This window comes from Cyclopterus lumpus, chromosome 4 (genome assembly GCF_009769545.1).
Source record: "Cyclopterus lumpus isolate fCycLum1 chromosome 4, fCycLum1.pri, whole genome shotgun sequence".
Classification (NCBI taxonomy): Eukaryota; Metazoa; Chordata; class Actinopteri; order Perciformes; family Cyclopteridae; genus Cyclopterus; species Cyclopterus lumpus.
In genome coordinates, this window is record NC_046969.1 from 10,900,129 (window position 1) to 10,915,200 (window position 15,072).

General features: G+C 45.7%; 1 protein-coding gene across 1 annotated transcript in view; it reads right to left on the reverse strand.

Annotated features, from left to right (window-relative positions):
- The window catches only part of syde2 (synapse defective 1, Rho GTPase, homolog 2 (C. elegans)), a 43,041-nt gene extending 31,397 nt beyond the window's left edge, over positions 1-11,644 (reverse strand). Inside the window, exons 1-3 of the mRNA XM_034530380.1 lie at positions 9,562-11,644; positions 1,772-2,064; positions 921-1,323 (exon numbers count right to left, since the gene is read on the reverse strand). Of these exons, the coding sequence (XP_034386271.1) occupies positions 921-1,323; positions 1,772-2,064; positions 9,562-11,644 (2,779 nt within the window). The remainder of the gene's footprint in view (positions 1-920; positions 1,324-1,771; positions 2,065-9,561) is intronic.
- Between the last annotated feature and the right edge of the window lie 3,428 nt (positions 11,645-15,072).

The following is a 15,072-nucleotide window of genomic DNA, read 5'->3' on the forward strand; positions in this document are numbered from 1 at the left end:
AGTTGTAATTATAGGCTCAGCTCAAGATGTGCCAATTGGTTCAAACTACCATGTTGCCACATCAGAGAGAACAAAAAGTCGGAAGTTAGAAAAAAAAGTCTGAGCTTATTAAGAGACAGGGAGCCGTGTGCTGGCTGTCATCATTACGCCGTCGCTGGAGACCAGAGTTGTCAACAATCTCCAAGCACACAAGTAAAACAAAAAGTCCAGAGAGAGCACTTCAATTAATTTATGTTAATTCTGCTTAAACTCTGCAGGTCTTTCAGCATTTTTTTTGCATCTGCATTATACAATAACAGCAGTGCTAATGAGCAAGCTTTCAAGGCGAGAGTTCTCTAAAGAACCTTTAAGAACCATCAATTTACAACGTTCACAGCCCTTTGGGTGAGCTGCAATCACAAGTAAATAGATATTCTTTCCTAAAAGGAATGCCGGTTGAATTCCTCCTGGCCAATGTCTGTCTGAGTTTAAATAATGAGGAACACTGATATGGAGTGATATGAATAGACAGCCAAAGCTCCTGTCTGCTCCTATCAGAGCAGAACTAGAAAGAAATAGGAGCTATATGGCTACATTTGTATCTTAAACTCAGCAATACTCTATTTTTGGTGCCATAGCATCCTCAACATAACACCTAAATACTTTATAGCATTCTAATTAAACCAGGAATCACCTGCAGCTAAATAAGTCTGTTGATTGGAAACAATTTCAAAGGCTGCAATTTGCTCAAGGTGTGCGCAACCACAAAAATCTGCTGAGAGTCTGAGAGACAAAACGACAGACAATAATTGGCCCTCGAGCTTTGGCCCAGTGATATGAGGGAAAGACTGAATGAAAAGGTAAACAAAAAGCAGGAAGGGAAGAAAAGGTAGAATGAGTGGAGGTGTGCAAGTGTCTTTTTCTTTTCTCTTGTGCTTTACCTGTGGCTTTGCTGGTGGAAGGCCCCTCCTCCTCCTCCTGGGGTTTGCACGCGAGCATCTGTCTGTGCAGATGTAGTGCCTCTGTGGAATGTGCAGCATTCCCCTGACTCCCATCTCCTGAACCACCACCGAGGCTTTCGCCGACTGCCTCCGGCCCGGCGGTGTTGCTCCCGCCCCCCGGGTTCTTGCCACCGTGACCCGCATCCCCTCCCCTGCTGGGCCTCCTCTGGGACTCGGCGCCAGGGGGAACCCGCAGTCGAAAGGAGGCTCGCTGAGACATCTCCAGTTCATCATCCTCAGGGATCGGGTTGTACCAGATCTCTCCTTCATCATCTGCGTCGTTCTCCTCGGCTGGGTCCACGCTCCGAGGGTGAGGCGACACCTTGGCCTGACCAACGGTAATCTGAACCAAGACAGAGGTTACCTGTTAAACTTTTGTTGTTGTTTTGTATTGAAAAGGGAACCATAAACAGTTTGTCATTTTGAGGAAAAGACTAAAGAAAGCATGATGTCACCTGCACGAAAACATTAAACAACCACTGTCCCAAGTAACTTTTCTTTCTTAACGACATTTAGATGAGAAGATTGATACCAGTCTCATGTATGCCAAATATGAAGCTACGCCCGGCAACTGGTAAGCTAAGCATAAAGACTGGAAACAGGGCAAACACCTAGCCTGGCTCCATCCAAAGGTAACAAAACCATCTGCCAGCACCTACGAAGCTCACCGGTCAACACGTTATATTTGTTTGCTTGCTCCATGGATGAAGGACAACATGTAATGTTACAGGGGGGGAAATCAAACGATAAGCATATTTCCCAAATCTCTAGGAAGTGACCTTGAGGCTAACCTGAGGCAGGTGTAGGCGGGCTGGTCGTGATGAAGCTCCCCCTGAGTGTCTCAGGTGGTCTGGAGAGGGACTGGGAGGAGGTGGCGGCAGATGGGAGCCCTCCTCCTCAGCTCCCAGCATTCCCTGCAGCTCATCCTTGGTGCAGGGATTCTTCCCAAGGGAGCTCTGCTGCAGCCAGTTGCGCTTCTTGGAGACAGTGATGGTGGTGAGCGGTGGCCGCCATGACGAAGACTCACTGGCCCTGCCCACCTCCCGGCCATTAGCACAGGGGGTTTGGACATTCTCAATGAAAGCTGAGGGTGTGACGGAAAGAGAAAGAGTGAGAGTTACAACTTTTTGGCAGAAAGAAAACGCAACTAATCCTCTTCATGATTAATTAAGTCATTATTGATTAATCTGACGTTTCATTTCAGACTATTCAAGTTGAAGAAAACATCTGCATCAAGAAACCACAGGTGTGGAAATGCTGAGTAATGTCATTACATTAGGTTTTATAGTTTTTCTCTTTCATTCCTTCTCTTATTCCTGTCTCAGCCACTTTGTTTTGTCTTAATTGATTGTGATATGCTTTATAACTTTAGGATGGACCATTGGGATTTGATTTTTATGAGCAAAGACAAGCTTACAACCACACCACCACAGTCCCCTTGGAGCACCTCCCCCCTTTTCTCCTCAGTGATTTCTCATTTCAGGAGTGTCAGCTTTCATGAATACGTGGGCTTTGGATTCAAAAGAGATCACAGGGAGATAGAGGGATTGAACACATGCATATCTTCCATCATAACTTGGAAAAGAGTGAGAAAACGCTGATATTACAGCTGTCAAAATAGAGCAGAGAGGGGAAGGTTTGTGTGTGTGTGTGTGTGTGTGAGGACAATAATTGTGATGGTGATGTGGTCCCTTAATATCCCAAAGAGGGCATTAAAAGAGCTGCATAGCAAGTGTGTTGATGCATTATTGGATTATTCTTTTTTTCCCAATCAGAAAGTAAGAACTGTTTTTACATTAGACATTAAAAAACACCTTTGAAAATCATCTGGCTTGCTTTTATTTTTACAGGGTTTGATGAGAAGATACAGCTGGAGAAAAACAACCTCTGAGCATGTACGTGCGTGTGTCTGTGTGTCTGTGTGGGCGAGTGTGTGTGCGCGTGCGCGCGTGTGTGTATGTGTGGGCGAGTGTGTGTGTGCGTGCGTGTCTTTGTGTATGTGCGTGTGTTTGTGTGCCCGGCAGAGCGAGGTGCTGAGGGCAGGGTCTTGCTCTGACATGTATAGCAGGCTGGTGTAAAAGACTGTTTTGATCCTCAGCGGCTCCCAGACGAGCCCCTCCACATGCTATAATGACAACTTCTCCTTTCCTCAAGGAAATGCATTTTCATACGCGCCAAGATATAGCCACCAAATTACACACTTGGGAACATTTTCACTTTACGAAATCAAAATCTAACAGAGGGCATCCTGCATGTGCATGAGTAGTTGTGGTCTTAAAAATGTGAATGAGTCCGAAAAAACTACAATGTGTTTTGTATTTTTAATCCAGAGCAGTCCAAGTGAAGTGAACTAAAGTACATAAAAACAAATCACATGGTTTCAAATTACATAACTTCGACTCAGTCGATTGAAACTAAGGTCTTTTCTTTTGCTTGGTTGCTTTTATTGACGAAGCCCTGAAAGCGGCAGGGAGAGAGCGGAGGGCTCCACTGGGATTTACTTTTCTCTGGAAGTCAACCGGCCAATCTGAACTCTGCTTCCCTGTGATCTACAAGGCGATTCTATAAAGCAACTCTTCAATCTACAATACCTCCAAATTGGGTCAGTTAAGAGAGCAAAAACAAGTCTAGAATGTTATTTGTTCAAATATTTGAGAAATATGAGCAATATGAAAAGGTGGGATGAAATTGCTTCTGGGATGCCATTCTTTTGTGCTCCAGCTGATTATGTATATAAAAAAACTGAGTAAATAAAACAGATGTCAGTTGCAAGAACAGAAGCCACAAGAACGCAACTCATCACCGACCCTCTGTCATCCGTTTCATTTGAGTTCAAACAGACCTCAACACTTCCTGGATATAAAGGACATCTTTAAGTACTTCTTCATTCCTGCTCCGTTTAATACAAGGAAGGTTTCCAGACAGAAACGTGAGCCATTAGTTTGTTTGAATTAGCCTCGATGATAATGTGTTCATGGGCCTGCAGTAGCCAAAACATGTGCCGACTGCTGAGTGAAGGGGGAAACACGCAGTATGTTCCAGGGGTTAATGTGTAGGCTCAAGCTGGCAAGCTGTAATAATCTGTTCTGGTGGTTAGTTTTCATCTGTTCTGGCCTGGAGTTCCTTGTAACCCTTTAAACACTGTCCGCATGCAGTGTTTTTACTTAGATTTGAATCAACTATTGTAGCCTGGAGTACAATAGTAATTAGATATTTTTGAACACTAGCCTTGTGGTTTACAAAAGAAATCTTAGAAGGCTTTTAAGAGGAAGACAGATCCAAAACAATTGAGTCTTTAGCCTTGGATCGAGAGGTTCTTCTCTTCAGATGAACCACATCAAATGAAAACACACTGGATTTAAAGTCATTTCGAGGCAAATTCAAAAGGTAGAAGCTCAGTTTGTTTTACGCCCTTACCAAAAATTAACTATCGCACACTTGTGGATGGGGAAGAATAAACAAGTTGGAGGAAAAAGATACAGAAGAACTTGAGACGGGGGAAAGATGTTTGAAAACCACGAAAGATCCAAAAAGTGCAGAATCTCCTGCTGACGCTGATCTGGTAACACAAGACTAAAGAGAGCCGAGATGGTTATGCATGGAGTTGTTGTCGGCATGCCTTCGTCTTTCAGGGGTCTTTCATAACTGGAAGAGGAAGCATGTTCTGACACGAGCGGCATTCCAGACCACAGCTCCGGGTTTACAGCCTCGCTGCTGTCTCCTTCCACTGTCACACTGCTTCCCAGGAGGAACACCTTCCCCGGAGCAACGACAGGGCCCTCGTGTTAACTTCTTGAGAGAGAATTGAGCCATTTTTACATGGTGTCAAATATCAAACCTTCACAACACTGTCTGGCTCCTCTCAACTTCTCACATCAGTGTGTCAGCATTTCCCCCTTCACTGATTTTTTGATAGGAAAAGCTATCTATGAATGATTGATTGATCATTGATCAGACAAAATTGATGACAGCATCTCTGAGTCCGTTTTTTTTAAAATAATCTGTAAACTACAATAATATGCCGATAGCAAGGGGAACTTTTTTTACAAGATAAGCTAAAGAAGTTAATTAAAATACTCAACTAAAAATACATTTTCTTCAACACCGGTGGAACAATGAGGATATGGTGTTTGTATCAGCTAAATCCATTAGCTGATTGATTACTAGTAAATTATTTAAGCAAAAATGTCTTAGGCGCTGGGATTTGCATGTTTTTCTTTGTCCTATTTGATTGTAAATGGAAAATGTTGGGGTTTTGGACCGAACAACATATTTAAAGACATCACCCATGGGCTTTAGGAAATTGGGGTCTGTATTTTTCACAATATTTGGGCTTTTTTTATTATTATAAGTAGGGAAGGATTGCTCGAATTCTTGAAAGTTGAGTCTTTAAAATTGTTGTATGTTACCACTTATGACAAGGTAGCTTTCCAAGGAAGAGAAAGAAACAGCTCCTTCTCCCTCTGGATGTTATATAGCAGGAGAGGCCGATCCTATGCTGAACTCCAATCAACACAATGCACAGAAAAAGAGAAGAGAAATTTCCATAAGGGAGCAAACACCTCCTGGCTCCCTGTGCAGCGATGGCATGAAGATGATGTGTTAAGGGCACACACACCCCTGACCTGAAGGTAGCAGATGGCCAGAGCACATAATACAAGGGTGCACGTCTATGTGAGAACATGAAGAGAAAAAGAGAGGGAGAGGTGGACAGGGAGGAGTGATATGGGTTTGTCTGAGGTTCCGAAAAGAATGCAAACATATAAAGAAAAAGCTTATTTCCTGGTGTTGCTGGTATGGACCCGTGCCACATGAGCCTGACAGTAAACCCAATTATATTCCTGTCTTAATCTTCTGAATCTTTCTCGTCTCTAAGACAAAACGCTAGATCCACTTTCCCATAGGCTTTTCTTTCATTTCCTGAATTCCTTCGCTTTTGATAAGTGCAAAACACACACCAGCTAGTTTTCTCTACAGACAAACACTTTGTTGTGTATACAGAGTTTCATGCCCCCCCCCCCAGAAGGAATCTTTTGCTGTGTGCCATGCATTCCTGTTGACGCTCATTCATATGGTAATGAGGATTCTCAATGTAGATTTTTCTTTTTACACCCATGCAGGGCTGAGATCGTCCAGGGTTGCATCACATGTCAACGCTTGCATCCCGTTGAGGTGTCCTGGCAGCGGAGCCTGCTAACTAACGCTTGTGCACCTTCCTCCTCAGTGCATTGGCTTGAAACCCAAATCCTTTTCAATGTTGCAGCTCTTTCACTGTCTTGTCTCATTGTTTCTGTAAAAAAAAATGAGAAAAATGTTTAAGAAGGGGGACTGTACAAAGGCACATGGACTAACCATGTGACCCAATTAGGTCCAAAACATTAGTAATTGTAAGACAAGTCCTTGAAAGGCCCTTCAACAAAGCTGTGTGCAGTAGCTCCGGATATAACGCTGCCACATAATAAATACAATCCAGAGCGTTTTAATGATAATCCGTCAGTTAAAGTGCAGACGCACCAGGACAAGACCAATTTATGTGAAAAAAAAACAACACCTCTGAAGCTCAGTAACAAGGTTTCTGGCACAACACAGACAACCAAGTGCCACATCGTTCTGATATGACAAGACAGCAGTCAACAGGGATCATATAACACCTGAACTTGTGTCTTATTATAGCTTTGAATCTCCCAAGTAAAGCAAGAATTAATGTAATTAAAATGTTGAGCAATACAGCGGGCCTAATGTTTGCTTCATATTTGAGCAAATATGCCTGTTTACTAGCTGTGATTTAGACTCTTGAGACCTTTCTCGTGTCTGTCCGGTTAATGTGAAGCGACAACCAGCGGCCAGTTAGCTTAGAGCAAAGACTGAAAACAGGGGGAAATAGCTGGCGCGGGACTGTCTGAAGAAACAAAATCAGCCTATCAGCACCTCTTAACATCTCATATCTCATTTGTTTAAAACAAAACAAAAATACCAAGCTAGCTTGGTCTTTAATGCTAAAGTTAAGCTAACTAGCTTCTGAAAATAGTTTAATATCAAACAGATATGAGATGGTATTGATCTTTTCGTCTAACTCTATGACATTTTGGGAGATAAGCTTATTTTGTTTCTGGTAAACTGTTCTTCTAAAAGATGTTGTGAGTTGAGATACAAAAAGGCATTTCCCGATGCTGCTCTTTTCCACGGTGGTCAGTATTTCTAGCCATGCAAACACGCCATGAATATCTGCCTCCCAGCAGTGGATCTCACACTCCTCTGTTTGCGGTTGGCTCACTCTCAACATCAGCAACATTGAGTGACACACCACTCCTGACTTCAGGTCCGGCCAAAACATGAAGCCTGGATACTGCCTGCCTTCCGGCAAGCCAAACCTCTGCCACAGCAAAGCACAACACAACTATAAATCCTCCAACTGCAACTACAAACATGCATACGCACACACCGGAGATGTGCGTATGCATGCTCATGTGTATACCTCACCCAGATATACATAAAACGTGACACGCACACACACACATAGCTGTGGGTGATAAGCAAGTCAGAACAGAAATAAATTAGCAGCAGTCTAATTAAGACAATATTATTGTCCAATGAATTTATAGTAAAGTTTAATTTCCGAGTAGCTGTAGGGGGAGGAGCAGGACTATTTTTAGAATGCCAGGATTATATAAATATTTGCATTCATTTAGAATAAAGCCATAAACTCAATGAAGAGTTTCAAGCCAAGACAAGCAATTCACCGGAGCTTTTGAGAGCTTTGGCATTTCTTTTTTTTTTTTTTTTAAATGGTTCTTTGTGAGGTGCTGAGAGGCCCACAGTGGCAAAATAAGCCCAGAGCTGACCTTAATAAATGCTTAATCGCCCTTCATTTTGTTCATTCATGGCAAGGAATTAAGTGACACAACGCAAACAAGTTAAACAACGGGAATGGCATCCTAAATATTCAATCCAGAGTCTCTTTAAAATGCAAGTTACCAGGGAGCTGTCCAGAGCAAACGACTGGGGAGGAAGGCAACATGACAGCCCAACCCCCCCCACACACACACACACACACACAGACACACACACACACACACACACACACACACACACACACACACACACAACCACAGAGAATAACTGCAGTGGCTTCTCTACTGCTTTGGATTCCTCTGGCCACAGCTGTGGAAAAGTTCAGTGGAGACAGAGAAGGGAAAGCTGAGCAAAATGAGGAAAAAATGAGAATCAAGTGGGGAAAGAGACCTTGGAAACGGATATAAAGAAGTACCCTATCTTTATTTCAAATACAACACAGCAGAGGAAAGAGTTTGAGTTGTAAAAGATGGAGCTATGTTGGGCCAACTACAGCTGGAAGACAAACACAGGCCTTCCCTTCCGCACAGCAGCCTCAGAAATCACACTCTATTTCTAGTAGCACAGCACACTGTCAACAACCGCCTGCACCACATGGCAGCTCATCGATTTACTCTGGAAAACACTGTGAGAACAACACACACACACACACACACACACAAACGCACACTGGCACTCACAAGCGTGCACACACACAAAGCAGTAGAATAAAAAGGTGGTGACATGTCTTTGATCCATACCAGTCCATTTCCACATTGTGTGCAACAAATGTCAATACAAAGTTTCCACTCAGGCAGTTTCCGAATCCTGTGATTAAACTAGCCAACACTTTGCAGTCAGTTCAGGGCAGGATGGACAAAAGGAGCAATTCATGTAGTAAATCCATGCACGACACACAGTGGTTATTATATTATTATTATTATATAATACAAAATATTGCAGGTTACCGTAAATGCAATTAAATGTGTGTATGTGTGTGGTCATTAGTGTCAACTTTTAAGTCAACATGGATGAGAAGTGCCAGGCAAACTCCATCTGCAGAGGAAAAGTGGGTGATATTATTGAAAGCTCCAGAACAGCTACTAAATGGGCCTTGTAGTGAGATTGTTTTGTCAACTCGGTTAAACCAATGTACATCCCACCTAATCCCTGACTATCTCACATTTAAATTGCGCGTAAACAAACTTGTTTGGTATAGCATGATGTCATCGGTTACTGTCAACAATGTCGTGACGCAGATGTTTTCTTGTTCTTTTCCCATCACATCCCAAACACATCAAAGCACCATCAGAAAATCATTTGGCATTTTGTACATGATCAAAAGTCATTCACAAACACGTAAACCAACCCACCACCAACCAACACCATGAGAAAACCCCACTGCAGCTAGCAGAGGAGAGAGAGTTAGTTGTTACTGAACTACACTTTGAGTGATCCGGCATACAAACTTGATGTGATATTAATTCAGTGTTAAAATGCACCTAAATTAGTGTGAAAGACAGAACCCGCCACCGGTTAGAGAATCTAAAAAGGGAAAGCGAAGAGGTCTGAGGTTGCTTGTCCCTTTGCTTTGCATCCAGAAGAGGAGGAGTGCAGGGTGAACCGCCACCAGACGGAGTTTACTATGAGTGGAGGAGGATGACACTAATCAGACGGGAGGATAGAGGGGGAGAGGTCTCTGATGTAGAGGATCCACGGGAGTTGAGGCCACTCCGCGTAGCCTTCCTACCTGGCTGCTGGTGCTGTGGTGACTTGGCCTTGACAGATTTAACCCCTCGGCCGGATGTCTGGACCCCCGGTTTAGACACACCGAGGTTGACCTGAGGACAGGGCCGGTCCTGGCTCTGGCCTCCGCTGCGGGGCAAAGATGAGCCCTCGATGCGCTGCTTCATCTCGGAGGACAACAAACGGCCCTTGTGCATCCACTCTTGCATCTTGTTGACAGTGACGCCGTGCCCCTTGTTGACGGAGTGGGCTCCCTGTGCTCGGGCGTCAGCCGACTCCCGCTTGCCGTCATGGCCCTGATTCGTCGATGCATCGGCGTTGCTGTCTGAAGAACCCGTGAGGCTGTTGACGGAGCCGCCGCTCTCGTTGAGCTGCCCGCCACGGTCTTCGTCCCCGCCAGCATCTTGCAGCAGCTCGTCACTGCTGTTGTTGTTGTACAGCACCTGAGGTTCTGACAGCTCACTCACCCCCGTGGCCCGAACCCAGGCTGCGTCCTTTGTCTCTGTGGCCCCTTTATCACCGCTGACGTCCGCACCTCCCGGGTTCTGAATACAGAGCGAGGGTCCACCTGCACACCTGATGGCTCCTTCACTTGCAGAGCGCCGCATTGTGGGTCTTCTCCCGGTCAGGGACAGGTTCACCAAGCTCTTACTGTTAAGCCTGCCGTTGATGCCTGACTCGAGGTTCCCGCTGAGGCAGAGTAGGAGTGAGTCAGTGTCAGACACCTGCTGGGGGCTGTGGTCACCGGAGGACCAGGAGTCGCTGTCCATGTTTTTGGCAGACAACCTGGAGCACAGGCTATCCCTGGAGTGGCTACTACAGGAGGAAGTGGCCTGCTGCTCAATTAAACCACCATTAATCTGTTGGACATCTAGGTTGATATCATTCATAGCATTGATAAGAAGGTAATAGGCTTCTTTCAGCTGGACCCTGAGCCTGTCTGTTTCCTGCGCACTGTTACTACCATCGAGCTGTCCTTTATCCTGACCAGGCTGTGGCAGCTCTGCCATATCTCTATCATCATCACCTTTAGCACTGATCGTTTCATAAAAAGGCAGGATTTCATTGTCATAATAATCCTCATCCTCGCTACCCAAAGTGTATCTTAGTGACTCCGCAGTGTCGCAGATGGATGCCACGTTAATGTCGCATATTTCTAACTGTGTGGGGAAAAAGGTCGGGCTCTGCGGACCACCTGCAGTCCCTCTAAAGACCCCTGCGTACTCAGGCCCGTAACTCTCAACATTTCTGATGACGATGTTCTCCTCCGTGTTTCTCTGCACGCCGTGTGGATGCTCACGTTCGGCGCGATCGAGCGCGCGTGTCTCCGAAGTTTGGAGGCTGTCAACACTCCGGTTGGCGTTGTGTTCATTCACGGCCACTGCGGCCATGTGCCGGCAGGGTCCTCCGTCCCTGGGCTCCGTGCCGTCACCATCGGCGGCGGCCCGGCCCTCTGGTGGTTTACCGAGCCCGGTGTGCGGCTGCACCTGTGCCCGGTGCGACACGTGATTTGAATTGTCCCCAAACCCGATCGAATCCCCGACGCTGCACTGCCGCGGCACCGAGACGTAGTGTTTACTCTGGACATGCGGTCCTCCGAGCGGCACCCCCGCGCTTCTGCCAGCGGATCCTGGCCCCCGGTGGCTCCTATCTGCCTCCCCACACCCGTGCCCCCCGCCGCGCACGTCTCTTTGAAGTGAGACCCCCAGGAGCTCCTCGTTAACCCGAACCCTGCCCCCGCCGCCGCCGCTCCGCTCCTGGGGACGCGCGGCGGACAACTCCGATGAGCGCCTCTCCGGGACTACAACAACCTCCTCTGTTTGCACCAGCGTGGCCCCGTCAACACAATTCTCGTACGTACTCATTCTCTCCGCCGTGCAATCCAGCCCCGCGAGCATGACTACCGGGCGAGCCTCGTCGGGGTCGCGCTGCGTTTGCAAAACTTTTTCTTTACCTTCTCGGCCCCCATTCGCCGCCGCCGCCGCCGCAGCAGCAGCAGAGCAGTATCCGCCGCCGACCGTCGCTCCTTTCTTGGATTTCTTCCCCCGGAGTTTCGCTAGTAAAGTCCTCCGCAGAGGATCAGCCATTCCTTTCCTTTGCCACCAGTTAATTCCTCCCGGTTTGTTTCAGCACGATGGCTCCAGAAGGAAAGGGCCGAGTGGATTCTCCTCGCTCGCCGCGGTCAAAGCTCGCCGGGCGGACGGGCTCCTCTCCATTCTCCGCTGTCACCTCCGCTCTGTCGCCTCACTCACTCCTGGCTCCCTGTGCTTTAACTGCACCACCTCTCTCTCTCTCTCTCTCTCTCTCTCGCTCTCTCTCTCTCTCGCTCTGCTCTACACGCATACACACGCACTTTGCCCTCCTCCCTCCCCCGTTTCCCTCTCTGCCTTTCTCTCTAGCGCCTCACCTCACCTTCTCCTCATGTTTGCAGTTCAGAATATTTGGCATTTTTTCCCCGGCTCAAAGTTCAGGGACCTTGCAGATGAATTACCGGGAGAACATATCGCATGAGAGCGTATTTAAACACAACACGAAGCGTGGTAATGCTCGACACATTAGGGAAGCAGCATATCATCATACTTGGAAATCTGGAACACGACATTTTTGATTGAATTAAAGCACATTTACAATCTCAGTTACGTGTTGATCAGTAATAATAAAAACAATCTAGATTCAGACATAAATCACGTATAAAGTATCTGTTACTTAAAGTTATGGTGAGGAACTTTGTTCTGGTTATGAAATGCCTCAATATGAACACGTAAACGAGAATGTTGCTTATTTCTACATAGTTATTCTGAAGTTCTCATCTGTGCTACCGGGTCGAATTCAGAGAAATCAGATGAAATCATTCAGGTTGACCAGAAACTCCTTCAGACTCCAACGGGACACAGGGACAGCCAAAATCAACAAGGTCCGTGTTGTAGCTCGTGTTTCACTGAAGAAAAAGTATAACATGTCAGCAAAATGTACAACAAATGAAATGTAGGCTATTATAATACTTACATGTGAGCAGCATTTTCATACTGAAGATGGAGTGTTTAAACTACTTTATATATGTTGAGGTAGTTTTATCTAAAGCAATGCATTGCATTTTGGATGAAACCTTTAATGTGAAAGTTGTCAAATGGAGTCAAAACAATATTAGGAATAGGAAGAAGCCTTAAATGTAAATATGTTTTAAGTACAACTACCTTCAAATGATATGCACTGGAATAAATGTACTCATTAACATACTGCCAGTGAATTCAATACATTTAATTTCACCTTTAAAAAATGCAAATGCGTTTTTTCGGATGAGGAATGCTGCAATTATTATCTGAATGTGTCCTGTTTTGTACTATAGATGTATAAATGTAATCTCATACCCACGATGAGACTGTAATTTGTGATGCTAAGTGAAATGCAGCTCCAGCCTCTCTATTGAAATTCAACACGTATTTGTTCCCAAAATGTGAAATAAATTCTGCTTGCAGTGAGCCAGGACTTCAAATTACCACCTTCACTGGTAGCTGTGGAGGCATTCCAGCAAACAGCAGGGAAAACCACCCTTGTCTCTGGGGGGGTGTAACACGTGCTCTGCAGCTCTGAATCATCTCTTATTTACAAATGAGCAGGACTGTGAATGTCTTGAGGAATTGCTCTTTTCGTAGTTTCATCTTCATTATTACATACCCGCGAAGGCAATTTTTCATCCTCCAATGGCGACGGCAACCTAAAAGCACAGCCGGCCACATGATGGATCGCAGCCGATTATCGAGCTGACACTTTTATCTGAAGTGTATCTTGAGTAATCCTCTCCTCTTTGACCTTGCATCTAACCCATGTCTCTGCTCGCAGCCCAACCCAAGACTTTAAGAGCGTCCGAGACAGCAGAGAAAGGAATGAAACATACTTCACTTGAACCGTAAGCTATTTCTTTGCTGTTGCCTCTACTTGGAATTTGCAAGAGGATGAGGTGCTGAAAAGCTGCAGTGGGTGTATGAGTGCACATGCGCTCTCGCCCTCTCTTCAAGGCACACATACTTAAACTCAAATACCTACACAGTGTGCTCTTTCTGCCAGAAAGAGTAAATGTCTTGTAATTACTGAAAACGGTCGGTGTGTGGGTGTGTATGGGGCTGTTTACCATCTGATGAAGGGACATAATCTAGTGTTTTCCATTCATTTCTTATGGCGGTCACTTGCGACCGGGTGTTACAAAGTTGAGTAAACCACAAACAATTAAATGAATGTGATGATCAGCAATTTGATCATGTTCAAATGCCTAGTGTGGAGGATATCATTAGGCCTTGAGGCAATCAGATGTAAAACACAATATTAATGATTGATTAAAGTTCGATTAAAGGTCAGATTTGACCCGAACACGACATGGTTGAATTGAAAGGCGCTTTGCTTGTCGTTGTGGTGTTTTATTTTTTAAAGAGAGCGATCTGTTTAGCAACTGTACGGGACAGGTTTGCTATTTATTGCAAACCATTGACCGTTTCGTCCACACAAATGTAGGATGTAAAAAGTCTTTGTCCAGATCTCACGAGTCTTAACAGTCGGTTAATTGGATTGATTAGCAGCTGGAATCTGGATTGAAAAATGGAAAAAGCGTGTGCATAAAAGGAGGTCGAGGAGGAAGACATCTGGTCCGACTGGGACACCAAGGATGAAGATGACCCTGAGGACGCAGCGCCCTCCATTTCAGGCCCATAGGACCAAATGAGAAGGATGGAGGACCAGATAAGAAGGATGGAGGACCAGAGGACCAGATAAGAAAGATGGAGGACCACAGGACCAAATGAGAAGGATGGAGGACCATAGGACCAGATGAGAAGGATGGAGGAACACAGGACCAAATGAGAAGGACGGAGGACCATAGGACCAGATGAGAAGGATGGAGGACCACAGGACCAAATGAGAAGGATGGAGGACCATAGGACCAGATGAGAAGGATGGAGGACCACAGGACCAAATGAGAAGGATGGAGGAACACAGGACCAAATGAGAAGGATGGAGGACCACATGACCAAATGAGAAGGATGGAGGACCATAGGACCAGATGAGAAGGATGGAGGAACACAGGACCAAATGAGAAGGATGGAGGACCAAAGGACCAAATGAGAAGGATGGAGGAACACAGGACCAAATGAGAAGGATGGAGGAACACAGGACCAGATGAGAAGGATGGAGGACCACAGGACCAAATGAGAAGGATGGAGGACCATAGGACCAGATGAGAAGGATGGAGGACCACAGGACCAAATGAGAAGGATGGAGGACCATAGGACCAGATGAGAAGGATGGAGGAACACAGGACCAAATGAGAAGGATGGAGGAACACAGGACCAAATGAGAAGGATGGAGGACCAAAGGACCAAATGAGAAGGATGGAGGAACACAGGACCAAATGAGAAGGATGGAGGAACACAGGACCAGATAAGAAGGATGGAGGACCACAGGACCAGGTGAGAAGGATGTAGAACCACAGGACCAGATGAGAAGAATGGAGGATCACAGGACCAGA